The following is a 27040-nucleotide window of genomic DNA, read 5'->3' as shown; positions in this document are numbered from 1 at the left end:
GCCTCTCCATCCCATGCCAGGGATGCCTGGAAGGGCTTCTCACAAGCAGCAGCATTGATTGACTCTGTCATGCCTCCAAGGGTCCCGTGCCCTGCCTGGGGCTGTCCCATGGGTCCATGGCTCCAGCTGCCCCTGCACACTGGCTCCTCCACCTTGGGTCCTCCACCATGCTCAGAGCACTGTCAAGGTGCAGCTCTGTCTGTGTCCCATCAGAGCAGAGCTGCTCTTTGCTCCCTGCAATGGCCAGGGGACAAACAGGCTGCAGTGTGTGCTCATACAGGAGCATCACCCAGACTCCTCCTTATCTCTGCCCTCCCAGCCTGGCCATGGCACCTTGCCCACAGCAGAAGCCTGAAGGAGCTTTTGGCAGTGCAACCCACATGCCACAGTCCCATGCCTGCCCCTGCCACATCCCTCCCCACATGCTCGAATCTGGGGGGGCTCCTGTTCCTGTCCTGCTTTCCCCTGGCATTTCCTGCTCTCCACAGGTCTCCAGGGGCCCTGTTTCTTTCATACCTGCCTGCTCCTGCTCTCAGCCCCTGGGATCAGAGCATGTCCCTCCTGCCTGGGAGGGGCTGGCACCCCCAAAGCCCCTGCCCTTGGCAGAGCTATCCCCTGGGACTGAGTGAGCCCCACACCTTGCCCAGCACTGCCCAGGGTCTGGTGCTGGTTCCCCTCCCTCTGCAGTGCAGGTGCAGGCTGTGCCAGCACCACAGCTCCACAGCAGCTCTCCCTGCTCCATGTGGGCCAGGAGGGAGCCAATGGACACTGAAGACTGGGACAGGACACTGCTCCTGTGTCCCACCCATGCTCTCAATGGTGTGGCTCTGGGAGTGCTGGTCAGCCCTTGGCACAGCTGCTCACAGGTCACCAGTGACCTGGAAAGGGAGCTGCAGATGTGTCAGCCATGGGCCACGAGCCCAGCACTGCCCCAGGAGTCTCCCCCAAGCTGAATTGTTCATGCCCAGCACTCCCACAGTTCCGGAACTGTGCTGCCATGAGAAGGAGCAGCTTGGCTTGGCCAGCCCCCACTCCAGCAGGGTTTAAATCCCAGCCCATTGCCCAGAAGCACACTGACTGCAGCGCAATGCTGGGCCACCGCACCCTTCTTCTGGTGCTCCTGGCACTGCTCACCCTGGCCCAGCAGCACAGCCCCAGGGACCAGGGCACTGCCCTCACCCTCACTGCATCCCCACACTGGGCCCTGCAGGAACGCTGGACCCCCACTGCCCCTCCTGCCCCCCCCAAAGTGGGTAAGTGCCCGGCGGGGGCGAGCGGAGCCCCCTGGCCCCCCAGGCTGTACTGCCTCTCCGACCATGGCTGCCCTGGTGCTGAGAAGTGCTGCCAGATCGGGAAGGTCTGGACCTGCCTCCTGCCCACCACAGGTACTGCTGCTCACTCCGAGGGATGGCAGTGTGAGGATCGGGCAATGGGTGGGATGTGGGCTGGTGCCTGTGCCTGGTGCTCCTTGGTGCCCCTGGAGCAAGCCCTGCCCCCTGGGACATGGCTGCATGGAGCATCTCCCTCTGCAGAGAGCCCGGGATACTGCCCCCGTGCTGGCAGTGCCATCGGGCCAAGCTGTGGGACAAGATGTCACAACGACACCACATGCCACTCGGGGGAGAAGTGCTGCACCCGCGGCTGCTGCACCCGCTGCGTGCTGGCTGAGCCAGGTGAGGTGTCCTGGAGATCCCCCCCATGCCAGGCTGAGAATGCCCTGGGGCAGCCCCAGGGGTCTGCAGCCCCCATTGCACTGTAGAGGAGTTGTGGGCAGTGGGGGCAGGCTGGCTGCAGGCCAAACCCTGAGCCTTCCCTCCAGCCAAACCTGGGCTCTGCCCACGGAAGCGTGCCCAGAGCAGAGCTGCTGCCTGCCCCAACCGCTGCACCGATGACCGGGACTGCCCTGGGGAGCACAAGTGCTGCTTCTCTGGCTGTGGGCTGGCCTGCACCCCTCCAGACACAGGTACAGCCCTGCCAGCCCTCTCTGATCCCCACGTCCAGCCCACCACTGCACTGGTGCTAGCCCAGCTCCCCCCTGGCAGAGCCCAGCGTGTGCCCAGCCCTATTGTGGACAAGGTACAGTGGCTGTGCCTGGCCAGGTGTGCAGCTGGTGGCACTCATCCAGGCCCCAGGGAGTGTGTGCCACTGGCTGCAGCTCCCAGTGCCACATGCCTGCCCTGGGCAGAGCCCCAGCCCTCAGAGCTGCCCCTCAGGGTGCTGTGGGAAGGGATCCCCATGCCCAGCTCCTCTGTGATGGGTGGGAGATGGCTCTGAGTGTGTGAAAGGCTGAACCCCTTCCTCACCCTCCCTCCTGCACCCCTCTCAGACTGCAGCCAGAGCAAGGGTTGTCTTTCACCACTCCAGTCACCAGCTGGCACCCCATACTGAGCTGTGACTGGTCTCACTGGGTCAGACTGGTACGGGTGTGAGGCTGGTGACTGAGGTCATCATGGTGCTTGGGGAAGGAAGATGAAGGACAGGGACAGGATGGAGACCAAGGCCATGCCAGGAGTGGGACTGGGGACAGAATCACAGCACAGCTGCACTCTTCCCTGTCACCAGGGAGCCACCGTGCCACAGCAAAGCCTGGCGTGTGCCCCACGGTGCTGCGGGGCTCCTTGGGGCCCTGCCTGGAGCTGTGTGACACTGACAGTGACTGCACTGGGGACGACAAGTGCTGCACCACTGGCTGTGGCCACATCTGCAAACCACCCACCAAGGGTAAGCCACCGGCACCCTGTGGGGACGAGACCCCTGTGCCCCCTGCCCACCTGACACCGTGACCCTCGGGGGGCAATGGGAAGCTGGGGACTGAGCTGCTGTCCAGTGGGGCAGGGGCTCAGTGAGGAGCTCACCCCTGCAGGCAGGGCAGCTCCCCCACCCTGGAGGGGTGCCCTGAGCCCCTCACCCCTTTCTCTCTCCACATGTGCCAGCATGGCCAGGTCTCTGTCCTCCTGCAGCAGAGGGTGCTCAGGCAGCCGAGTGCCTCCTCCTGTGCCTGCAGGACAGGGACTGTCCCCCTGTCCCCCCTGCTGCCTGCAGGGCTGCAGCCGGGTCTGCATCCACCCACTGTGGGGTACAGTCCCCTCCAGCCTGCTGCCTCCTGGCTCCAGCCTGGAGGGGACAGAGGGGGCCAGGGCAGGAGCACCACAGGGCGTCCCATCCCTCAGAGAAGGAGCACTGAGGCATCCTCACTGACCACCTCATTTCCCTCTTCCAGGTACAGCGTAGCCATGGCCAGGAAGGGCTGCACCAGGAGCTGCCATTTCAGGGTCATCCTCCACCCCACTGCCACTGCACCCATGGGCTGAGCAGAGGTGCTGGTGCACGCACACCTCTCCCTGTGCTGGACCCTGTTCCCTGGCAGGATGGCACCAGCAGTGACTCTGATGCTTCTGGTCATGGTCCCTGGCACCCCCAGCTGTGCCATTAAGGGCTGCATGCTGCCTGCACCACCCATGGCCAAGAATCCTAGCAACCCTGCATGAGGCAAAACCCTGCACCCACAATGGCCCCTCTGCCCCACAGCACTGAGACACAATAAACCATCCCACAGGCACCTCTGCTCTGGGTCACCATCCCTGTTCTGTGCTCTGGTTCCCAGAGGTGCTGGCAGCCTGGGCTTCGTGCAGGCAGGGAGGTGCAGGCAGCCATCCCTGCATGCAGGCACTGCTCGAGGGCAGGGAGAGGGTCCCAGTTCCATGCAGGTGATTTCCAGGCATGATCATTCCATGGTAACCATCCTGCTGGGCCTGGGGGCTGCATAATGTCCCCTCAGCAGTCATGGGCTGGAAAACCAGTTCCCTCAGATTCCTTGTGCCAAGGAAAGGCTCATTTGCATCCCAGAGTGTCAAAACCTGGTGGGAAAAGCAGTCACGGGTCAGGCCAGATGGAGCACCCAGACAAGGAGGGGGCAGGGAGCATCACCCGTGTGCCAGGGGCCATGGCAGGACCTGCTTACTCATGGTGCTGGATGCCAAGCAGTCCCTGCATGGAAGCTGCCCTTGGCTGAAGAGCAGCACCATGGCAGCAGAGCTGTTAGAAGCCCTCATGCTGCTCCCACGGCCATGCCAGGACCAAGCCATGGGGTCTATCCACAGCCCCCACTCCAGGGAGCAGAGGGGTGAGTGGGGCTGGAAAGAAACCCAGAGAGGGAGTGACAGCCAGCTCCAGCAAGGATGGGGTGGTGCAACATGAGGGGCAGAAGTGCCTGACCCCATCTGGCCTTCCCAGCCCCCCAGGTCACCATGACCCCAAAGCAGGGCTTGGGCAGAGATAAGCGGGGTGGCTGGCAGGGCGCCGGTGGGTTCTGGGAACTGCCCCTCCTCCTGCCCCTCCTGCCCATAGCACAGCAGCCTGCCACAGCAGGCAGCTCAACTTCAGCTGCCCTGCCACTTCAGGCGCCCTGACACAGACTTTAAACCAAGCCCCAGCTCAGCTCCAGACATGCACAGCATCCCCAGCCGCAGCATGAGCCCAGGAGTTTTCCTCCTCTTGGGCCTCCTCATCCTCAGGGCAGAGCCGAGTGTAACACCAGAGAAGGGTGGTGAGTACCAGGAGTCAAACCCAGCAGCTGCCAGGCACAGGCAACCTGGGAGCAGCTCCTTGCATCCCAGCCCCCGTGTCCCTGCCGTGTCCCCTCTGGGACCACGTCCCAGCTGGCTGCAGCCCCTGCACTGGAGCCCTGCTGCCTGGGGGACCCGGCTCCCACCCCAGGGTGCAGGTGTGCATGCCCTCAGCCCCATGGGCACCCCCTGCACCCCACGGGCACAGCAACCATCAGCTCCCAGCGGTGCCACGTGCAGCAGGGTCTCTGCTGCATCCCGGGCACAGACCCTTGCTGCCACCCCCCCGCCGTGGGACAGTGCCCGGGGTGGTGGTGCCAGCTGTGGTGTGGCTCTGCCCACACCGAGGCACGGCCGGTGCCTCTTTGTTTGAAGCGAGCAGCTGCTGTTTGCAGTGAAACTCCAGCAGCGTCTGTTTGCAGCCCAAACACCCGGACAGGCTGATGGCAGAGGCGGCTCCGCCACAGCCCCGGCTGGCAGCGGGAGCCGGGCACGGGCGCCAGCTGGAGCTCGCCTGTACCAGAGGCAGGGCTGCCCCACGTTTCCCAACATGGCCAAGAGGAGCACAGGGTGCCAAGAGGAGGAGGAGGAGAAGGAAGAGGAGGAGACGGCAGCAGTGAGGAGCATGCTGCTTGCAGTGGGGATGTCCGCGGCAGCAGGATGCTCAGGAATAGATCCTGACCTCCAGCTGGTGCTGGCTTCACCCTGACAGGGCCAGTGACCCTCCTTGTGGCACTTGTGAGGGCACACACAGGCCGTGCCACCCCGCACCATGACATGCCATGCTACACCGTGCCACACTGTGCTGTGCCATGCAGGTCTCAGTGTGGGGGTCCAGCAGCCCCGGGCCATGATGCAAAGAAGCTCCAGCCCCTGGGCTGCAGTCCCTGCTGCAGCTCCCTGCAGAGAGATCCACATCCTGCTTCCCCAGGGATGGAGGATGAGGGGCTCTGGCGCTGTCCTGACATTGCCATCCCAACGCAGGGGACTCCCAGAAACCGGGGCGGTGTCCACGGGACTTCATGCGCTGCTTGCGCCTGGAGTCCCCGCTCTGTGCCAATGACTCCAGCTGCCCCGCTGGGCTCAAGTGCTGCCTCTGGGAGTGCCGGCTCCGCTGCGTCCCCCCGGCAGAAGGTACGGCACCGCGCGACAGCCGCTGACACACCTCTGTCCCGGGGCAGCTGGCACCCCTCTCCCTGTCCCATTCCCTGTGCGCTGCCAGCAGCCTCCTGAGCGCCGCTGGGATGTGTGGATGGGAGGCACAGGGGTCTGGCAGGGGCAGGTTTCCTGGTGCTGCCCTAGGACACTGCAGTGCCGCCTCACCTCTCGGCCCCTCGGCGCTGCAGAGAAGCCCGGTGTCTGCCCGGCAGCAGCCCCCGAGGGGCTCATTGCCCCCTGCTCCTTCCCCTGCCTGGAGGACAAGGACTGCCTGGGAGCGCAGAAGTGCTGCCCGCTGGGCTGCGGCTCTGTCTGCCTGGAGCCGGCGCAGGGTAAGGACCCGGCGGGGCCGGCTGGGTGCCCTGGCTCACCCCAGGGACCCTGTGTGCCATGGTTGTCTCCCGGACGCCCTGGCCCCTGGGGCAGCACACGGTGCTTTCCCTGCCCCGGCAGCTGCCGGGAAAACCGAACACCGGGACGTGGCCGCAGGCGCCAGGAATGTGTGGGTGATGACAGGAACCCGGGACCCCCGGGGCAGGCAGGGCGGCCAGTGGGGGATGCTGAATCGTCACAGCCCTTCTGCCCTGTCAGACCAGCCCAAGCCCAGCCAGGGCCCCACGGTGCAGCCAGGACCATTCCGGGAGCGGTGCCGAGGTGACAGCGACTGCCCCGACGCGCAGAAATGCTGCAACAGCAGCTGCGGCCACCAGTGCCTGCCGGGAGTGCCGGCCGGTGAGGCAGGACGGGACAGCATGGGACACATGGGACACCTGGGACAGCATGGGACAGGATGGGCAGCGAGGGCGGGGACACGGCTCAGAGACCGGGAATGACGCCGTGGGGCAGCAGCCACCATAGCACAGAGCTGTGGCACAAACGGGACCCCTCACCCCATGCTTGCCAGGGTGGGCTCTGCCAGGTCTGGGGTGGGGACACACGGCACAGCCCCCAGGTGGGCCCTGGAGTGGGGAGGGAAGGGGACAGTGCAACCAACCTCTGGTGAGGCCACCATCGTGCTCTCATCCTGCTCCACGCTGCAGAGGACACCAGCCCTGCCCCAGTGACCCAAAGGCCACTGCAGCACCAGTGGGGATGCCTCAAGGACGAGGACTGTCCCCCGTTCCACGTGTGCTGTCACCAGCTGTGCACCAGGCACTGTGGGGCAAGCAGCCAAGGTGAGGGGGCTGCGAGCCGCCCCAAAGGCTCCACAGTCCCACGTGCCCTGGTCCCCACGGCTGTGTCTCCAAGCAGCCACCCCACTCCATGCCTGCAGGGAAGGATGGATTCTGCCCGGTCCGTGCCGGGCTGTTCCCCACTTACAACTGCAGAGCCTGGTGCCGGCACGACGGCGAGTGCCCCCGAGAGGAGAAGTGCTGCCTCCGTGGCTGCGACTCCGTCTGCCTACCCCCATCCCCAGGTGCCAGATACGGGCAGGGGTGTCCCCCAGCTCCAGGGACTGTGACACTGGCTGGGGAAGACCCGCTGTTGCTGCTTGCACTCCCAGCCCCGCTGCCTCCTGCCCGCAGAGAAACCAGGAATCTGCCCGCTGGCTGAGGAGGCTCCGCTGGCCCCGTGTGGCACCGCCTGCACCAAGGACTGGCAGTGCCCGGGGGCTCAGAAGTGCTGCAGCAGCAGCAGATGTGGCTCCGTGTGCTCAGCCCCCGAACCAGGTGAGGAGACGGTCACTAGAGCAGTGATTCCACCGGGAATGGTGGGATCAAAGCTCCTGGGCACAGGATGTGGGACGGCGCTGCCACAGGGCAGGCACTCAGAGCCCCGGGCCAGGACAGCCGAGGCGGCACAAAAGGAGGTGCCTGCAATACAGGGTGGTCCCTCCTCCTGCTGTCTCTTCCTGCCCCTCTCAGAAAAACCCGGTGAGTGCCCAAAGGTGAGGCCGCAACACGCATCGGAGCCGTGCACGGAGATGGACTCCTGCAGCCACGACAGGGACTGCTCCCGGCAGGAGAAGTGCTGCTTCTCCGGCTGCGCCATGCGCTGCACCCGCCCTGCCCAAGGTGAGCGCGGCTGCCCGGCCGCCAGCACAGGGAAGCGATGTGACAGCGGGGCTAGGACCTCTGCCCTCACCCGCATGCCCTCCTCGGGCAGAGCACCCCGGGCAGTGCCCGCGGGCAGGGCCGTGCTGGGAGCTGCGGGGCCGGCGCGGGAGGCAGTGCCTGGATGACAGCGTCTGCCGGCGAGAGGAGAAGTGCTGTGACACCGGCTGCGGCCGGGAGTGCGTGCCCGTGCCCAGAGGTAGAAGGCACAGCTTGTTCGGGGGGAGCTGGCCCCAGCCCCCCAAGGGCAGCCAGGTGACAGCACGGTGGTGTCCCTGCAGAGAGCAGGGACAAAGCTGATGGCCGGTGTGTGGAGGAGTGCCAGGCTGATTCTCAGTGTCCCCGGGGGCAGCGGTGCACCAGCATCGGCTGTGGCCACGTCTGCATGGACATCCCTGGAGGTGAGAACCAGCCAGGCCCTCTGGGAGAGGTGTGGCTGCCCTGGAGTGCCCCGTGGTGAGGTGGCCCAGGCCAGATGTGCCCCAGCTGGGTGATTACCTTGCAGGCAGAGTGGGAGTGTGCCCCATCCCCAGGGAGGGGGGCACGTGCCTGGACCTGTGTGACTTCGACGAGCAGTGTCCCTGGGGCCACAAGTGCTGCAGTAACGGCTGTGGCCACGTCTGCACCCCAGCCTCTCTGCAAGGTCAGCCCCTCACACTGCCCAGCCCAGCAGGGACAGGGCCCAGGGCCCCTTGGCACCCACCCCAGGGCATCCTGGCCCTTCATCCCCAATGAGGATCCCTCACCATGACCACACTGGAACCCTGAGCTGGCTCTGCCAAGGCAGCTGTACCTGTGGGGGTCTCACACCCTCCACAGATACGATCTGCCCCCATCCTTCTTTCCATGCCTCCCCCTCTTTCTGTGCGAGTGATGAGCACACACAGCCTCAGCTTAGTCACCAGGTGACCATGCTGCCCTGCCCACAGAGCAGGACACTGTGGCTGTGCCCCAGCCCAGCACTGAGCACTGCTCAGATGAGTGTGAGGCCGACTCTCAGTGTCCCTGGGGACAGAGGTGCACTCGCACCTCCTGCGGCCGCGTCTGCCTGGACACTCCTGGAGGTGAGGAACAGCAGACCCAGTGCTGCCCCAGGAGACGTGGGGTGTCTCAGCCAGGTGGTCCATGGCAGGGTGTTCTGCCCTGCAGGCAGAGCTGGAGCGTGCCCCAGGCCTGGGGGTGGTGGGACCTGCCTGGACCTGTGCAGCCTGGATGAGGAATGTCCCTGGGGCCACAAGTGCTGCAGCAACGGCTGCGGCCATGTCTGCATGCGGGTGTCTGGTGGTAAGGAGGCCTGTGGCCATCATAGACCCCCAGGGCTAACACCAGGTCATGCAGGGTGCCAGCTGACCTGTTTGAAGGGCACAGCCCTCAGCATGCTCCCAGCTCAGCATCACTGTGAGGCCAGTTCCCACTGCTGCCCCATTGCTTTGCTCCCAGCAGATGCATTTGCAGGGCGAGGAGATCTGAAGTGATGCAGAGTGGGATGGAGCTCTCATGGCTGCAATCGTGGCCACTGGTGCCACCTCACTCCTGCAGCCTCATTGCTCCCTAAAAGCACATCCTCCTTTTCAGATGCTGTGTGATGGGAGAGCAGCTCCTCTGCAGCAGGAAATTAGGGGACATGGGACAGTCATGAGCCCCAGCTGGCCTGTCCCCTCCCCACCACATCCAGCAATAAAGTGTGTGCTTGATTTGCCCCAGCTGCCCCGTGTGGTCCTGGAGTGGCCTTGAAATCACCTGAAGCCTCCAGGGCCAGGAGGTTCAGCCAGAGTTGGTGCCACAGGATCAGTGAAGCAGTGCAGACACAGACCAGGGTCAGGGCAGGGCGGGCACAGGCACCACCCCAGGCATCCATCGAGGCAGGAGCTGTTCCTCCTCTGTCATTCAGTGGCTTCAGCTCCCAGTCAGGTCGTGTCAGCAGCTGGAAGGCTGGGCTGGGAGCCCGTCTGTGGCAATGGGAGCTGCAGGGTGGTGGCTGGGTGAGCCCTGCCGTGCCATGCTGCTGGAGGCACCCGCCACCCCATGCCCACGAGGGAGGAATGCCCAGAGGGACAGGCACTGTCTGCTCCTGCCAGCACAGGCAGGAAGGACCAGACCCAGACGTGCTCATCCAGGGACCCGTCCTTGTATTGTCAGAGTCCAAGCGGAGGGACAGGCTCCTCAGCTCAGGCACCAGGCCTAGGAGGGGGCATCCTTGCTGGAATGGACACATATCCCTGTCCTTAGGCCAGTGAGCCTCCCAGGCAAGCCACAGCCCCCAGCATGGCCACCCAGGCCCACAGCCCTCATTGCCACCAGCCCCATCGTCTCCCTGTAGGGTCAGGGATGTGGCCACGAGCAGCAGCTTCCCCCAGGCAGGGGCTGTGCAGAAGCCCCCACTTCCCAGGCCAGCACTGCCAGGCACCTGGAACTGAGAGCTGGGGCATCAGGAGAGGGGCCAGGAGCAGCTGCCACCTGTGGCCCATGGCCCACAGCACAGTGCTAGTTACTGACATGGGAACAGGCCTGGAAGCACTCGCCCTTGGTCTCAAAGTTGTTCCTGTTGCCGCCGCAGCCGCCATAGATGAACTCCTCACACTGCTGGCTGGAGGCGTTGAAGAAGAAGCGGCGGAACAGAGCCTTGCAGTTCCCACAGACTGAGGGCAGGTAGCAGAAGTCTGCAGGATCCAAAGGGGACAGGCTGAGCCAGGGCAGGGGGGACACATCACCACACCCAGCGCTCTCATGCCCTCAGACAGCCCTGCACAGTTCTGGTTCCCTTTTACTGCCATACCCTTGGTGCCCAGAGCACACAGCTCTGCACACACCTGCCCCCAGCCCCACACACCAGCAGATTCCCCATAGCACAGTGTGGTGACCCCCAGGGTCTGCAAGACCCATCAGGAGCTCAGGAACACCCAGGAACACCCCAGGGACCTCCCTTCCCAGTTTGCTACCCCATGTCAGCCAACACCCCTCCTGTCACCCACCCCTGTGAGTGCCACGCTGCCACTCCAGAGCCCCAACCACCACTGAGTCCTCACCCAGCACTGGCTCCTGGCATGTGTGGCCACACTTGCTGGGACAGCACTTGGTGACTCCGTGGCAGTCGGCATCGCTGGTGCAGCGCGAGCAGGAGGCACCCATGTGGCAGGAGCCACAGTCCTTGTCCAGCAGGTCCTCCACCTCTGGGATGTGGTAGCAGTAGCCAGGCTTTGCTGCAGGACACAGTGGCCAGGAGGTTGCTGAGAGGACACAGCAGGGGCCACAGCAGCCCCCAGTGCCCCAGGCTCCCACAGTCCCTCACTTGTGGGCACCTGGCAGCAGATGGGGCAGCGGGAAGCACTGGGCAGCAGTGGCACCCCAGAGCACCCCCATTCCCAGGCCATGACCCAGCCACACTCACCCATCCCCAGCTCCTCTCGTCCCACTGCGTGCGGGGCCGGGCTGGAGCGCCTGGCCAGGGGGAGCAGGGCAGCAAGGAGGAGAAGACAGCCAGGTGGCAGCTCCATGGTGCCCTGGATGGCCGGGTCTGGGCCCGGGTGTGGTGGGCTGGGATTTAAGGTGAGCAGGAGGGGCGGAGGGAGCAGGGCTGGTGCCTAAACCAAGCTCATACCTGCCATGCAGGTAACGAGCCACACCTAGGCAGGGCCTGGTCTTCCTGGTGGCATCCTGGCCACAGCCCTGGAGCTGGGGGGACCGGTAGGACAGGACAGCTGTCCCGGCACAGCCCTCAGGGAGCCCAGCTGGGTGGCAGCAGCACAACCAGGCTGGGCTGGGGACAGCACCAGCAGCTGCCTGGGGACAAGCCTGTGTTGGGGACAGACACGGGAAGGTTGGCACTGGCCTCTCCATTGCCAGGGATCGTGACAGTGCCATGCCAGGGCATGGAAACCTGCTAGCTCTGGAGCAGCCATCAGCCAGGGAAGGGCTGGGGCACAGCACGCTGCAGCACCGCTCTCCCCGTGCAGGTCCTGGGGAAAGGCTGTGCCAGAGGTGAATCCCTTATGGCTCTCCCCCATGCTCCCTCCCGTCTGACAGGGAGCATCCCGGGCAGGACGGGCCCATGCTCAGGGCTGAGCCTGTGGGTACCACCTCGCTGCCTACCATCGTGCCTGTGGAAGGCAGCTCCCGCTGATGCTCCCATCCATCCCCCCCTGTCCCTTTGTCACCTCCTTCATCACCCTCTCTCGGTTTGGGGCCGTCCCCTTCACCCGCGCCCTCCCGCGGAACAGCAGAGCGGGGCCGTGCCCTGTGCCCGCCGGCAGACCCCTGCTCCTGGCAGCAGGGTGGGGGTCCAGGGGCTGCATCGTGCCTTGGTGGCCCCCGGGGCTGGGACACGGCCCCGGGCGCTGGGCTGGGAGGCTCCCGCCGGTAGCCGTGGGTGGGCGTGGGGTGAAACCCGCCAAAGGAGGCAGAAACACATCAAGATGTTCCCATTCATCAAGAATAATTGTTATTCTAATTACTGCCGTAATTATTGTCCCAAGGGGGAAGCGGAGGGCAGGAAAGCTCCCGTGGGGAGGGGCCAGGAAAGTCGGAGTCGGGTGGGGTTGGGAGGGCGGTGCCGCCCCCCGCCCACCGCAGCTTTTCCTGCCCGTCCTGCGAAGCCCCAGGATGAGGTCGTGGCAGCGTCCCCGGCTCGGGACACGGTGACGTGACCAGCCCTGAGCAGGGACGGGAGCAAAGCCGGAGGGACGTGCCGGAGGTGCAGAGTCAGGGTGGGCAGTGGGAAAGACGCCCCTGCACAGGCGACCACCCTCGGTGGCCACAGCGCCAAAATCCACCGGGGCTGAATTTTTCCTGCTGTCTCCCCGGGGAATCGCAGCGGCCAGGTGATCATGGACGAACGGATTGGGTCTTCCAGAGCAGCCCCGCCGGTCCCTGCACCGGCAGTGGCAGCATGGCCAGGCTGGATGGATGGATCCACACCACGGTGGATGCAGGGACGGTGCCAGAGATGAGGGGGGGCTGCTCCCAGGTAGATGCTGAGGTCTCACATGACAGAAAACCACTTCCAGAGCAGGACCTGTGCCGTACCCCCTTGTCCTGCCCCGACACCAGGGACCCACAGGGTAAGCGATGGGTGCAGCCAGGAGGGCAGAGCCACCAGCCAGACCTCCTCTATGGGAAAGCAGTGACGGGGTACCCAGGGAACACCCAGGAATGCGGCACCTCCCAGGAATGCGGCACCCAGCAGGGACAGGGACAGGGACAGGGGCAGCCTCTGCCACCGGGATGATGTTCCTGGCCAGGCAAGAGTGGAGCCGAGGGGCCGAGCAGGAGCCCAGGGAGCCCAGGGGCTGAGCAGGAGAACACGTGTCCACACCTGGCTGCCACGTGTGCACACACACTCACACACGTGCGGAGTGCACCCTCCTGCCTCTCCCAGGGACGGGCACTCCCGGAAGGCTCTGTCAGGGAAAGCCCCGGCAGCTCCGGTGCTGTCCTTGCCACACCTCGCAGCGTCCATTGAGGCCATGGAAGGGGCAGAGGCAGCCTGAGCCCCGTGTGACGGGAATCTGAGCACCCGGACCCGCTGCTGCAGCCCTGCGGTGCCCATGCAGAGCCCCCATCCCTGTCCCCAGCAGCAGGAGCCGGTGGCCCTGGAGCTTTCCTGTGCCCAGGTGTTGGGCCAGCTGGGCAGTGCCTGGCCAGGAGATGCAGGGCTCAGGGGCCGGTGGCAGCGTGGGGCTGTGGACCGTGTCCGATCACAGGACGTCCCTCGGGAACCAGCGATTGTTCCCGGAGGCAGAACAATGCCCGGAGAGCTGCCAGGGCACCACGGGCTGCTCCACAGCGCCCGGCCCGGGGAGCTCCTGCACTGTTTCAGCGGGCCAGCCCCGAGCAGGGTCCCCCGGCCCTTTGCTGCTGCCTGCCCCCCTCCTGTCTCCTGCAAGCGGAGTGGCACTGGCTGCTCTTGCCTTGTGGCACAGCGGGGCTCACCTGGGGCTGCACGGAGCCCAGCACAGGCAGCAGCACCTTCCTGCCTCCCCCGAGGCTCGTCCAGCCCAGCTGCCCGCGGGAGGGAGGCGGGGGACGGGAGGGTTCACGCTCGGATGGAGCGTGTCAGGTGCTGGGGCATGGGCCAGGTCATGGGCACCAACCTTGTGCCCCAGGAGGATTTAAACCCCTGCCTGTGCCCAGGGAGGCAGCCCCCACACTGCCCATCCTCGCCATGAGGCTGCTGTCCCTGCTCCTGCTCCTGGGGCTCTGCTGCCTCTGGGCCCGGCTGGTCTCCCCAGGTGAGCACAGGGGGGCACAGGGGGGCATAGGTGGGCACAGGTGGATGCAGGAGCCAGTGGAACCACTTGGCTGCAGGAGGATGTGCAGCCAAGGGCACAGAGACCACTGTGACCATGGCTGGGAGTGCAGCATCCCACCTGTGCTGTCTCCCCTATATCTTTGCATGCTGCAGAAATGATCACCAAACCCCCCCCAGCTCCCTGGGAGAGCTGTCTGGGGTCTCTGGAGCCCTCACCCTCAGGGTCCCACTGTGGGGCTGACAGATGTGCCCAGTCATGCTGCACAGTGAGGGCCTGAACACGGATTCTTGTCTTTCCCAGAATTCACCTAGCCCCCACCTGGACCCGGACCAAGGACCCAGTCTGTGCAGCCAACCCACACCAGACAGACAGACAACAGCTGGACAGCGGGACAGCCAGCCATGGAGGGCTCCATCAGCTGCTGGATAATCACCCAGCCTCCCAATCCCACCTCAGCACCCTCAGCTCTGTGCTTGCTATGGGGGTCTCTGTGCCCCCTACCCCAGTAAACCCCGTCTGTGATGAACAATGTCTGGCTCCTGCTGCATCTGTCTCCTGGTGAGCCTCCACCAGCTTCTGAGACCTTCAGTCCCTGTGGGAGGGATGGGGTCCCTGCTCAAGCTTTGGGAGGATGCTTGGGGAGCCTCAGGGAGCCACAGACCCTATGGGGAGGTTTCCTCTGGGCCAGAGATGCTCTGTGGGTCCTGGGTGGGAGCGTGCCTGGGGCTGTCTCTGGGGGTCTCACACAGGGAACAGAAGCATTTTGCTGTGTAGAGGGCCCTGCTGAGCCCACCCTGGGCAGGAGCAGCACCAGAGGGTCCCTGTGCAGGGACAGGGCTGGGGCAGCCACAAGGACCTGGCTGTGCCAGGCACTGACCAAGGACCCCTTGTCACCCCCAGCCAGTGGCCACTGATAAATCCACTGTGGGGATTTATCCGGAAAGAGAAGGTCCTGCCCAAAACACCACTGGTGCCCAGGACCAGCCCTGGTAGAGTGAGGCAGAGGAAGAGGCCCCTGCACCCACACTCTGTGGGCTCTCCTCACCTCACATGTTCCTTGTAACCTTCTGGCATCAGTCAACAAGAGTAATCACTGTCACCAGCACCACCACTGTAACCACCATCACTGTTAAAGAAAGTCTTGACACCAGGCTCTCATCTCCATCAGATAGATTTATTGGCACAGATCAATCATGAAATCTGGTAGCTGGAGCTGCAGCCTCAAAAGGAGGACCCCCAACAAAGAAATCTCTGGGTAATTATACCCTTAGAGTGTAAACTCCCCATCCCTCACGTGACAGTCCAGATCAAGAGTCTCGTTAGGCTCTGGGGTCATCTCACTCTTCATTATCTCACTGTTTTGTTATCAAAACAGGTCAGTTTTGGTGGGGTTTCACTCAGATCTGTGGTCCATGTTACAATGTGGTTGTTACAGTTCATACACCATGATCTATGGGCTGCCCACTCCAGGTATTCTAAGTCATATTTAAGCTCCAGCTTCATCTATTCTAGTATAATGTTCAGATTGTCAGCCCTGGGTTTCACTACTCTCTTTTACCTACACAACACACCCACTATGGTTCAGATAAAGTTCAACTTGCACCTAACAGGTCCAGCTCCTGATATCAAACAAGCACTCAGCTACTTTCAAATAATAGAAAATTTTCAGCAGTCATGATCACCACAGTCATCATCACTGTTTTCAACATCATCATTGCCATCATCTGCCTCCCTGTCAGGTCCATGGTCAGATCCAGGATTCTTTCCCTCCTCAGGCTTCTCCCCCAGCACAGATCTCTCCCAGATCTTCTTTCCCTTAATTTGGTTTCTTGCCAGGGGAATTACTATAAACAATTAGCAAAGGTTTACACTCCAGTGGGAGTTTGTTAAAGGTATATTGTCCCTTCTCAAGGAAATGCCAATTTTTGTTTCCTCCTCTAATAAGGGGGCTACAAAGCACACATTTTTCATATCCAGTACTGCCATCCATGGGTGTGTGGCTGCAGAAATCCCACTTGGTGCTGCAGCAGAAGCTGAGTATTGTGGTACATTAGTGATTGTCCAATCAGGGAGTGCAGGTGCTGCACACACTGCAGCCTCCCGAATTCAGGGCTAGGGCTGGCATTTGAGCCACAGGGCCATACCCTGCTGGACAGCAGACACCAGGTTTGGCCTTTCAGAACACCAAAACCCAAATGTTCCACTATGATCTCTAAGTGCAAAGCAAGTGGCTGACATACACTTCGTGCCAGCACATGTTCTTGCCCAGGGGCTGTGAATTAACCTGGGTGGTTTGGCTTTTGGCACTTGTTCTGTTTACTCCAGTAACTTTAACTCTTTGCTGAACAGGATAAACACCCAACAACATTCTGTTAAAATTGAATCTCGTGCTCCTTTGTCTGTTAAAAATTGCATTAATTTTTGTCCAATAGCATGAGAATGTCTGGACCATTATTTTGTCTGCCTTAATAGGACTTCAATTGCCAGATTTCAGTCTGGCCTGGCTTACAGCCATAGGGCTCTTGCAGATCAGTCATCTAAATCAAATCAAATGGGGCTGGTTTGGAGTATAATTTCCCACTCTATCCTAAGGTCCACTGGTTTCTTCTGTTTCTCTAATGAGTCTGGTTTCATATTCAGGGGGATTTGAAGGAAACAAAGAACAATCTTCTCCAGGTTCACTATGGTCAGGGCTACCCCAAATGTTTCCAATCTCATTCTTCAGGGGATAAAAGTTAGTTTTCTAATCTATACAATGTCAGAGGACAGGGAGTCCACATAAATATAACTTCAGTCTTTTCTTCTGACTTTTATTTTTTTTCCTTTTCTTCCTGTAGCTTTTCTTCCTGTTTATGCAGCTTCTCAATTTTCAAAGACAATAATACAGCTTCTTTGCAACCTTCTATTTCTCTCTCAGATCTTGTTTCTCTCTGTTATAGTTTTTCCTGTCCTAACAGGCAGCTTCTGTGCAGGTGTCTAATATCTTACAAAAAACTCCTTTGCTCTTTTCATCTTTTATACAGTCCCTGGCCACCTTTAGCTTTTCTTCCACAGCTTTCCAATCCTGCCAGTTTTCATCATGTGGAGTACAAATTTGAAAGAAAATCATTAAGCACATTGCTCTGCATCTTCCCTCAGCCTTGGCATGTCAGTAGCCCACAGCACTAAATCTCCTGTAATCCAGGGTCAATGGACAGAAATTAAAACAATTGCTGGCTGCCCATTGATAACAGGACTCACATAATTTGTCCAGATTGGATTGGGGCAGTTGCAGGTGAAGTAGCAGTAGCAGTGAGCACAGAAAGCAAAGCAACAGGAACAGACTGGAAAATCCTTTTCAGTGGGCACACAGGGAGGAGCAGGGTCTGGGCTAGAATTTACCTCAGGATATCATGCACCAACCCCACTCCTGGGATGCTGCTTTTCCCAAGCTCAGTTATCCCATCCTTATCAATCTGCCCTGTGTACCAGTCCTGTAATCTATGCTGAAGGCAAATCAAAACAATCTCTTTGAAACCCCCTGTGTGGGCCACACTTCTGCAGGTTTTGGCCCAGCATATCAAGTCATATATGGCCATTCCTCCTGGCATAATATCACTGTGAATTTTAGAGATCATTTAGTAGTGCCAGCTATCTTATCCCTGTTCTGTAATGCCTCAGCTAAGGGCAGCCCCTTCTTTATGCCAGGTACATAGCCCATCTTTCCCCAAACCCACGAAACTCAAGCTTGTAGAAGGCAGGACTTGAACCTCCTTTTAGAGATTTGACACTTCCTTACTCCAGAGCTCCTGGGTGAAACCATCCACTGCTGCAAATTTGGATATCTGGTGCTTGGAAGAAAAGGGGCAAGTGAACAAGTGCCCCCACTTGAGCTGCCAAGCTGTTAAAGAAATTTTTGACACTAAGCTCTCATGTTCACTAGATAAGATACATTTATTGGCACAGATCAAGCATGAAATCTGGAAGCCTGAGCTGGATGCCACAAAAGAGGAACCCAAAAATCTCTGATCCCAGGGCAATTACATCCTTACAATCTAAAATCTCCACCCCCCATAATCAGAATAATTTTCATTGCTATTGGGGTGATCATATTCATTGTAATTGGAGTCATCATCTTCACTGCTATTGGAACTGTCACTGTAGATGTCATCATCACCATCTTCATTGCTACTGGAATTTTCATCACTGATGCCATCATCATCGACTTCATTGCTATTGGAATTTTCATCATTGATGAGATCATCACCATCATCACTGTCATTGTCCTTGCCATCACTGTCATTGTCCTTGCCATCAGAAAGGTCATTTTTAACACCATCATCACCATCTTCATTGCTCTTGGAATTGTCACTGTTGACACCATCACCACTGTCATTGTCACCATTACCATTGTCATTGTCCTTGCCATTAAAAAGGTCGTTTTTATCACCATCATCACCATCTTCTTTGCCATTGGAATTGTCACTGTTGACACCATGATGATGATCATCATCATCACCATTACTGTCGTTGCCACCATGATCATGATCATTGCAATCACAAAGCTGATTTTTATTGTCATCATCACCAGTTTCACTGCTATTGGACTCACCAGTTTCATGGCTACTGGAGTCACCCATTTCATTTCTATTGGAGCTGTTTTTGTCATTGTCAGGCACCGTGCTGGGCTCTCTCCCAGGCTCAAGGCTCAGGGTGCTTCCCAGCTGCCCTGGTGGTGGCCACCCAGCTGGAGCTACTCCATGGAACTCTGTAGGAGAGCAGAAAGCAGCAGCATCAGCCCCAGCATGCTGCCCTTCCACCCATGCTCCCACCCAGCAGCCCAGTTAACCACAATGCTGAGCTGTCTTCTCCTCTGCTGCTTTTCCTGCTGGGTTTCCAGGGCTCTGCCTGGCCCCTGCTGCCCTCAAGGCTGAGGTAACTCCCCATGCTGGTGCCTCCCAGCTCATGGCAGTGTCACGGTGGGGCTGGTGCCTGAGGGTCTCTCCTGGGCACCTCTGCCCTGGGGCCAGCAGCCACCCATGGCTGGGGAGTCAAGGAGAGGTGCACTGCGCCACAGAGGTGCCACATGGCCTGGGTTCATCCCACCCCACTCCCCCCATGCCCTTCCTTGCCCTCACAAGGCAGCAACCTGGCACCCGCCAGCACCTGCAAAACACCTGTGATTCTACGAAAATAAGGAAAAAACATTCTTAAATATTCCTCCCACCCACCCGTACTTGCCTGCAATGGGTGCTGCCTGCAGCTGCACCCACAGGGTGAGGAGCCCCAGCAGGAGGATGCTTGGTGCCATGCTGATGAAGTCTGTGTCCAGGGCTCTGCCAACCTGCAATTTAAAGGGGCTTGCAGGCAGCCCGGGTGCGGGAATGGGAGGAGGCAGGCCACAGGTGACTTCAGGAACCTCCCACATTTCCCTCTAATTCTGTTTACCGAAGAGCCACTGCAGCTCCACCCTCAGCCAAGGCAGGAGCAGGATCCAGACCTGGCTGCACTCCAAGGAGGACAGCACAGGGACTGATGGACAGAAGAGGGAACCAGCAGTGCACAGAGGCAGATTCTTCACTGCTGCTCTCAACAGGAATCTCCACGATGACCTTTAGCAACAGCAGTGACCCCAGCACCAGGCTCTGCCCCAGTGCTGGGCTCTGCTGCAGGCAGGAGCCTGTCCTGGCCCTGCCATCCCAGATGGAACAGGATCAGGGCAAGAGCACCTGGCAGCAGCACCAGGAGCTCTCTCCTTCCACATGCAAAATGCCCTTCATTCAAGGCTCCTGTTTCACATGTGGAGATTCTTTGCAGATTTTTGTAGGTCAAATATTCAAGGCTTCATTTGAGCACCTGTCTCTGAACCATCCCATTCCCATGCAGAGTGCTCCAGCTCTTTCAGAGTTCCTACTGTCAGTTGCCAGGTTCAGGCACACAAACGAGCTCCAATCTCCTGAGCATGTTAATGCTGTCCCCCAGACCCATGGTCCTCCCCAGGACCCCCCTTATCACAGGACAGCCCACGCAGCTCAGCACACCCTGGGCAAAGTCAGAGCTCAGTGTGTCTTTCCCCCAGACCAACCAGACCCCATCAACGTGGCCTCCATGCAGCTTTTGGGAACTCCTGAACACAAACTGCAGGATTTAGTGTCCATGCATGAGAGCCCTATTAATTTACACACAAGCATTCAATAACCACATGAATTTGCAATGGGAATGCACAGTTACTGTATGCACAAACACCAAATTAGTTACTGTCCAACGAATATCTGCTCCAATGAAACAGTGCTGCAGTAAAATAGACCTCTCTGGAGGAAAAGGGGTCTTCAAGCACGAGAGCTCACCCAAGCTGAGGAGAGCACAGGAACCTGTCTGCAAACTGCCAGCCACACTGCTGGCCTTCACCAGTGACCCACAGTCAGAGTAAATGAAAATTAGATGCACTGCCACACTGCCTCCCCTTTCCTCTGCATGTGGTCTCAGGGTAAAGACATACTTAAGATGTTTGAGACAGCAGATTAAGTTTAACTAAGATCCAATTCTGTGAGTGCTAACCCATTTAAACCAAGTTATTCTCCAGTCACCCAGGAGTGCAAGTTGGAATCTAATTTTCCAATTTTTTTCCTTCTCTATTTAATTATTTCTTTCTGAATTACACACAAAGCAATGTGCAATGAATAGGGTAGGAGAACTTAAGGACTGGTCTCCCCAGGGCACATCAGCACCAAGAACAAATGGGTTGGAGTTTCTGGATAATAGACAAAGTTTAAATTTGCAGCTGTGGGGTGACTGAAATTAATTGGTTTGAGATTGATGTTATTACTACAACTCTAACCTGGCACTTGACAGGAGGGCTGGAAAAGCAAAGTCATGCTCAAAGAGCTTTCCACCAACATCACATCAAGACAATGCAGGGCCAGCGCAAGGGAAGGAGCACAGCTCTGCACAAACCTCCACCAATCTGTGTGGGAAGAGGGCTCATGGCAAGAAAAGTGCTTTAAGTACAGGTTGATCCTTCTCCTCCTGCTGTGACTCAAGGTGGATGCAATTCCTCCCCGAACGACCCATGTCCATGGAGATGTGGTGCTCCACACCTGCAGCCGCCTGGCGGAACCCGCCGGCCCGGTGCTTATCACGGGTTCCTGTGGCTGTTAATCACCCCTGAGTTGGGCACCCCGGGGCAGGCACTGCTGGCCAGCCCGTGTCAGCAGCTCCAGCTCCCTTCCACGCACCTGGAGAACCATCTGGAACAACCTGAGGGATGGCAGGGCTCCTTCCAACCTCAGGAATGCCATGACAGAGAGCTCAGCGCTGCTGCTGTCCCTGTGCTTGCCTGGTGGTGCCTCCTTTTGGGAGCAACATCATAATTCTGGCACATTTCTGGTTTAGCAGACCATAATCCTGGATAACATTTAGGGAGCTAATGGGGGAGAATGTCTGACAAGCAAATTGCTCTGATGAAATAAACACCTGAGGATACTGAGGGTCAGAGGAACTCGTCCAAAGTCTCCCTGAGAATCAAGCAGGAACATGGGTAACCTCAGCTGTGAACCAGGTGTTCGTGTCTGGCAGACATGTACCTACCACACAGATCCATGGAAAAATTACCATTAGAAACCAGGGCCTGGAGGAGACCCAAATAAGGCACCACATCAGTTAGATTTAGGTGATCCCTGAGAGATGTTGCTCTGACACACTCTTGAATAGACATCCCTCTCCCTGCAAAAACAGCAACTCCGTCATTGAGATTTAAGTCTTCTTCCAGGCCTCCATGGGAGCCCAGTGTGGTCACTGCTGAGCCGACAGCTACAGCAGGAGAGTCACACTGAGAGGAAACAGCCACAGGCTGCAGTGACAGGTGCTGAAACACCAGCACAACATCCTCTGGAGGCACCAACACAGCCCCAGGCATTGGTCACAGAAACACAAAATGGTTTAGTTTGGAAAAGACCTCCGAGACCATCAAATCCAACCTCTGACTGATCACCACCCTGTCAATTAGATCATGGCTCCAAGTGCCATGTGCACTCATGCCTTGAACACAAATGAAACAAGCCTGAGCATCTGGCAAAGCTGGTGGGAGGGAGATGCCACTTTCCCCCGCAGCAGGGCTCAGGGCTGCCCCACTGGCACATAGGGACAGCTTGGAGATGGCTGCTGGAGCACACCCCTGCTCTGCACAGTGAGACCCACTCTGAGCTCTGGCAAATCCCCTGTGCTTGGTTTCTCCCACCGAATCATCTTAGAATGAGGAAGAACGTACCAGAAAAATAATAAATGGTTTATCAGTGCAAACTGTTATTGAGCTGATTCAACAGAAAAGCTTCTCTTTGACCACAGCACGGGGTGAGATTATCTGGAAAACTACAAAAAAGTTGTTTTGACTATTCTGCATACATTAGACAAGATGAGGAAATGCTTTGGGGTGTCTGCTCAGAGAGGCAATGAGATTCCAGAAAGAAGAATGATACGAGCAAACGCAGAGATCATGAAAGACTGGCGCTCGCACTCCAGCTGCAGGTACTCGGCTCTCAGGGCCAGGGGCCGCATGTGTCCAGCTCCACGCCCTGCTCTGGGGGGGACAGGGTGAGTTTAAGGACTCGGGATGCTGTGCCTCGCCCTCCGGCACTGCTCTGGGTAGGACAGTTGAGTTTAAGGGATTCAGGATGCCGTGCCTCGCCCTCCGGCACTGCTCTAGGGGGCACAGGGTGAGTCTAAGGAGTCGGGATGCTCTGCCTCGCCCTCCGGCACTGCTCAGCCCCGAAGGGCGGCGGGGATACCCGGGGCTGCGCCCAGCGCCCCGGCGGCACGCCGGGGCGGGCACGCTGTGAGCCCGGGCTCCGTGAGCACACACCGGGTGTACCCCCGGCCCTGCCCGCTCCCGCCCGGGCCCGGCCCGCCCCATCGCCCCGGTTCGCGTCACATCCGTCGGGGCCCGATGATGCAGGCGCGGGATCCCCGCGCATCCGGTCCCCGGCCCCGCAGCCGGCAGCGCGGCCATGGGCGCCGCCCGCGATGCGGAGCAGCAGCCGGGGCCGCCGGGCGAGGAGGGCCCGGGCGAGGCCGAGGAGCAGCTGGTCAGCACGGTGAGGAGGGGGCCGGGCCGCGCCGGGCCGGTTTGGGGGGCGGCGGGGCCGCGGCTGACCCGGTGCTGTGTGTCCCGCAGAGCCCCTGGAACATCATGATCAAGCACCGGCAGGTGCAGCGGCGCGGGCGGCGCTCCCAGATGACCACCAGGTACGGCGGGGCCGGGATGGGCGGCCAGGGCACGGGGGGATGCAGGGGAAGGGAGGAACCGCGGGGCCGGGATGGGCACCGGGTGCAGGGGGGATCGGGTTAGACCGGGCCGGGCAGGGGGTTCCGCGCCGCCCTCTGAGCCCTCCACCCGCAGCTTCACGGACCCGAGCGTGTCCATGGACCTGCTGCGCGCTGTGCTGCAGCCCAGCATCAACGAGGAGATCCAGGGCATCTTCAACAAGTACATGAAGGTGAGCACTGGACAGGTGGGCAGCAGCCTGAATGTGCTGGGGACAGCTCAGCTGGCACCGAGGCCATCGCGCCTGGCTGTGAGCCGAGCTGGCACTGCACAGGCTGTCACCCTCTCCTGCCTTTTCCTCTCCAGTTTTTCCAGACAGCAGCAATCAATGTGCGTGATAACGTTGGCGAGGAGGTGGACCCAGAGCAGCTCATCCAGGAGACCTGTAGGAGCTGCCTGGAGCAGGTGGGTGCTGGTGAGGTGTTTCTTGGGTGCCCAGCCAAGCAAAGCAGCCTGGCTAGAATGTGCCCCTCTTAATATCTTTGCTGTCACTGTGAGGGGACACCCACAGCCATTGTGTGACTGCTGTGTTGGAATTCATTCTCACTGGGAAGAAGGGAGCAGTCAGAGCTGGGCAGCTCATGCTGCTTCTTCTCACTGCTGCTTTAGGAACATGGCACACTGCTGGAGTCCCACAGAAACTGGCTCCCAGTACCTGTCAGAGGGCCCTGGCAGGGCAGGGCAGGAATTTTCCTTTCACATCTTGCTTATCTGCCAGTTCTCCAGAATTTATCATGCCCAGATTGTGCTTTTGCATCTGGCTGTCTGTGGAAGCATGGTGTGGTAGCACTCCGAAAGCAAAGCTGTTGCAAGGCTTTTAGGCAGATATGTAGAGGTGGGGATTGATTATGGGGCCCTCTCTGAGCCCAGAATCCATGGCACCTTCTTTGTCTTCCTGCAGGCCAAGCTGTTGTTCTCCGATGGCAAAAAGGTGGTTCCCAGGTTGCCCCATGAGCAGGCAGTGCCAAAGGTAATTGCTGTAACTGTACACAGAGGTTTAAATGACCTGTGAGAGCTGGGAGAAGAGTTGGGATCACTTTGTTCTCTGGCTCTTCTTGGCTGCCGGTGCAATAGTGCAGAGGCATAGTGGGGGATGTTTGGCTCGAAGGGAATACAGGGCAAGGAGAATCCCAGGTGTGGGTGCTGCTTGCTGCAGTTCAGTGCTGCTCACAGAGGTGGGCTGGGGTCAGTGTTCACCTGGCCAGGCAGGGAGAAGAGCCCTGCTCATCCCACTGCCCTTCCTCTTCCAGCGTGCCCGACAGATGGATGAGGAGCTGAGCCGCCGAGGGAGCCCCATTCCAAAAAAGGTACAATGGTTTTCCCCACAAGAGATTTTATTTTTGGGAAGCCTGGCCTTCATTCCTGGCCATTCCCACAGTGTGAGTGCAGGGAGGTGCACGGACAGCTTTTTTGAGGCATTGGAGGTGCTCAGTCTGGTGCCAGGCAGTGTTTATGCCTGTGACAAAAGAAGCAGCTTCCCTGGGAGAGGGAGGGTTGCTGAGAGGGTTCCCTCAGGCAGCACAGCTGAGTCACAGAAGGGTTTTTTCCATGCAGAGGAAGGGGCGGCCTCCAGGACAGAGCCTGTCAAATGACCGTGGAGTCTCAGGCATGGCAGCGTGAGTACAAACCCTGAGCCAGAGCCCCTGTTTGGGGAGGGCAAGGGGGAATGAGGCTGCCTGTGGGGAGCACAGGACTCATTCTTACTGTGTTTTCCTTCCCCTCAGGTGGAAGCTCAAAGTCTCTGAGCCTGTGAAAAGGGATGGACCAAAGGTATTGGCTGTCCAACACTGCTGGGCTCCCTCTCTCCTCCCCTTTGCTCCCGCTGGCAGAGCCCTGCAGCTGCAGGAGCACAGGACAGCGGGGCTGTGCTGTGCCCTCACGGGGCCCTGGGCAGGGCTGGAGCAAGAAGAGGAAGCGAAGTGCCCGGAGGCCTTTGCTGGTCTCCCCAGGCACTGTAGCCTGTATCCCTGTGGTGTGGTGCCGCTGGGGCAGCCCTGAGGAGACCAGGAGTAGCCAGGAGAATCCCACAAGTGTTTCCCACGAGGGAAACTGCTTAGATCAGCCCAGATGGAATGTAACGTCCCTCCCCTGCGGAAGGCTGGAGGTCATTGGCCAGCTCCCTCCCTCCCAGTCTGGAGGCAGCTCCAAGGTTCCCTGTCAGAGAGCCGAGGCTTGTGGAGCATGGCCAGCAGCAACTTCATTTCTAATGTTCCCCTTTTCCAATTGCTCTGTAGTGGGATCCATCCCGACTGACTGAAACCACAACCTTTGTGCTGGGATCTCGAGCAAACAAGTAAGGAACGGCCCTGTCGATGGAGGGTGGTGTCCCCAGGCAGGAGCCCGTGACACTCCTCCCGTCACTTCGCTTCTCTGCCTCAGTAGGAAGGCCTTGGGGAGGAGAAGGGTGTCCCTGTGCCACCGCAGCTGCCCTCCCCACAACCCTAACACCCCTCGTGTTCCCATTGCAGAGCTCTCGGGATGGGAGGAACAAGAGGGCGACTCTACATCAAGCATCCCCACCTCTTTAAGGTCAGGTGCCACAGCCAGATGGTTTCCCATGGGAATTAGGAGTGTGTGCTTCAACTCCCTTGCTTACCTCCTCCCCCATGCCCTTGCTTGTTGTCTTAGAGCATGTTCCCAAGGTTTGGCCTGCACACAACACTTGCCAGTGGTGTCGTGTGCCTGCCAAGGCAGGGAGATTGCCAGAGCCAGGGCTGAGGCTGGAGGAGGGCAGGCAGAGTGGGGGGCAGAGCAGACTGCGGGGGCAGAGCAGAGTGGGGGCAGTGTCCTGCAGGAGGGAGCTTTCAGGGGAGGGTCTGTCACTCGTTCTCAGCTCGGTCCTTGGTGCTTTATTGCAGTACGCAGCCGACCCGCAGGATAAGCACTGGCTGACAGAGCAGCAGCACATGAGGGCCATTGGGGGCAAGATGGTGAGTACAGCCAGGCGCAGGGCCTGCCACAGGGGTGGGGACACTGCGCTGCCAAGGTCTGTCCCCTGCCCACAGCACTGGGGCATGGCCAGGAGGCACAGCTGGCTCCCACGGGGACAGCGGTGGCTGGGGGAATGGCCCTGCCCTGGCTGCCCCTTGCAGGCACCCTGAGGTGTTCCCTGCCTTGTGCCACAGGCCTACCTCCTCATTGAAGAGGACATTCGGGATTTGGCCGCCAGTGAGGATTACAGGTGAGGGGCAAAGCAGAAACTCTGAAAGTGCTGCTGGGCCTGGGGCTGCTTCCCACGGGGCGCAACCAAGTCCCCCCTCACTGCTACGTTGCAGGAGTATCCTGTGCTGGAGGGACTCTCTGTGTGATGGCTGGGGGGCTTGGTTATGGTTGGGGTTTGGTGCCCAGGGGGCCATGTTGGTGACAAAGGTGTGGACTTGGTGTTGGTTGGGGGTCCATGGTAGGTTTGGGCTCAGTGCTGATTGAGATCCATGGTGGGTTTGGTGGGTCTGGGCTTGGTACTGATGTGTGCCAGGGGACATGGTGGGTTTGGGGTCAGCAGTGGGTGCTGGAGTCCCTCCATCTCCCCCTCCTTCCTCCCCAGGGACTCTGTTGATCTGCGGCTGGAAGAGCTGAAGCCTTTCATCCCACCAGCCTGGATGACTGAGAAGATGCAAAAGCACATGGAGACGCTTCGCCGCGGGGGGGAGGTGCCGCCCCCCGAGGACCCCTCCGAACCCTGATGCCCCCCAATAAAGCCGCTTCGTTCCCACCTCG

The 27040-nt window shown here is 59.7% G+C and overlaps 3 protein-coding genes across 3 annotated transcripts; all 3 read left to right on the top strand.

Annotated features, from left to right (window-relative positions):
* Positions 1–1087: 1087 nt before the first annotated feature.
* LOC139599320 (perlwapin-like) lies at positions 1088–3231 on the top strand. Its single transcript, XM_071446524.1, has 5 exons — positions 1088–1385; positions 1533–1673; positions 1820–1963; positions 2563–2721; positions 3221–3231. The coding sequence occupies exons 1-5, from the start codon at positions 1088–1090 to the stop codon at positions 3229–3231; spliced, it is 753 nt and encodes a 250-aa protein (XP_071302625.1).
* A 1239-nt stretch (positions 3232–4470) lies between these two features.
* LOC139599319 (balbiani ring protein 3-like) lies at positions 4471–9363 on the top strand. The gene is made up of 14 exons (XM_071446523.1): positions 4471–4546; positions 5550–5699; positions 5912–6055; positions 6315–6455; positions 6764–6898; positions 6997–7140; positions 7250–7393; positions 7589–7738; positions 7830–7976; positions 8059–8178; positions 8283–8420; positions 8707–8841; positions 8927–9061; positions 9353–9363. The coding sequence occupies exons 1-14, from the start codon at positions 4471–4473 to the stop codon at positions 9361–9363; spliced, it is 1770 nt and encodes a 589-aa protein (XP_071302624.1).
* Positions 9364–22945: 13582 nt separating this feature from the next.
* On the top strand, positions 22946–27035 carry DNTTIP1 (deoxynucleotidyltransferase terminal interacting protein 1). The gene is made up of 13 exons (XM_071446684.1): positions 22946–23093; positions 23174–23244; positions 23399–23495; positions 23630–23728; positions 24225–24293; positions 24574–24630; positions 24878–24939; positions 25048–25093; positions 25558–25616; positions 25792–25852; positions 26182–26253; positions 26449–26504; positions 26868–27035. The coding sequence occupies exons 1-13, from the start codon at positions 23007–23009 to the stop codon at positions 27004–27006; spliced, it is 975 nt and encodes a 324-aa protein (XP_071302785.1). The 5' UTR covers positions 22946–23006; the 3' UTR covers positions 27007–27035.
* The last annotated feature ends 5 nt before the right edge of the window (positions 27036–27040 follow it).

This window comes from Agelaius tricolor, unplaced genomic scaffold (genome assembly GCF_023055355.1).
Source record: "Agelaius tricolor isolate 1412-34295 unplaced genomic scaffold, bAgeTri1.0.p SCAF_23, whole genome shotgun sequence".
In the NCBI taxonomy this organism is placed as follows: Eukaryota; Metazoa; Chordata; class Aves; order Passeriformes; family Icteridae; genus Agelaius; species Agelaius tricolor.
The sequence above is the reverse complement of the archived record's forward strand: the minus strand, read 5'-3'. Positions and strand labels throughout refer to the sequence as shown.

What these genes read in the sequence shown, in the direction of transcription:
- LOC139599320 (XM_071446524.1), top strand. Translation starts at nt 1,088, where the DNA reads ATGCTGGGCCACCGCACCCTTCTTCTGGTGCTCCTGGCACTGCTCACC. An exon ending in CTGCCTCCTGCCCACCACAG is followed by an intron (nt 1,386 to 1,532) that starts GTACTGCTGCTC and finishes CTCCCTCTGCAG; the next exon opens with AGAGCCCGGGATACTGCCCC. An exon ending in CTGCACCCCTCCAGACACAG is followed by an intron (nt 1,964 to 2,562) that starts GTACAGCCCTGC and finishes CCCTGTCACCAG; the next exon opens with GGAGCCACCGTGCCACAGCA.
- LOC139599319 (XM_071446523.1), top strand. Translation starts at nt 4,471, where the DNA reads ATGAGCCCAGGAGTTTTCCTCCTCTTGGGCCTCCTCATCCTCAGGGCA. An exon ending in TGTAACACCAGAGAAGGGTG is followed by an intron (nt 4,547 to 5,549) that starts GTGAGTACCAGG and finishes ATCCCAACGCAG; the next exon opens with GGGACTCCCAGAAACCGGGG. An exon ending in CCTGCCGGGAGTGCCGGCCG is followed by an intron (nt 6,456 to 6,763) that starts GTGAGGCAGGAC and finishes TCCACGCTGCAG; the next exon opens with AGGACACCAGCCCTGCCCCA.
- DNTTIP1 (XM_071446684.1), top strand. Translation starts at nt 23,007, where the DNA reads ATGGGCGCCGCCCGCGATGCGGAGCAGCAGCCGGGGCCGCCGGGCGAG. An exon ending in ATGAGCAGGCAGTGCCAAAG is followed by an intron (nt 24,294 to 24,573) that starts GTAATTGCTGTA and finishes TTCCTCTTCCAG; the next exon opens with CGTGCCCGACAGATGGATGA. An exon ending in GGAGTCTCAGGCATGGCAGC is followed by an intron (nt 24,940 to 25,047) that starts GTGAGTACAAAC and finishes CCTTCCCCTCAG; the next exon opens with GTGGAAGCTCAAAGTCTCTG.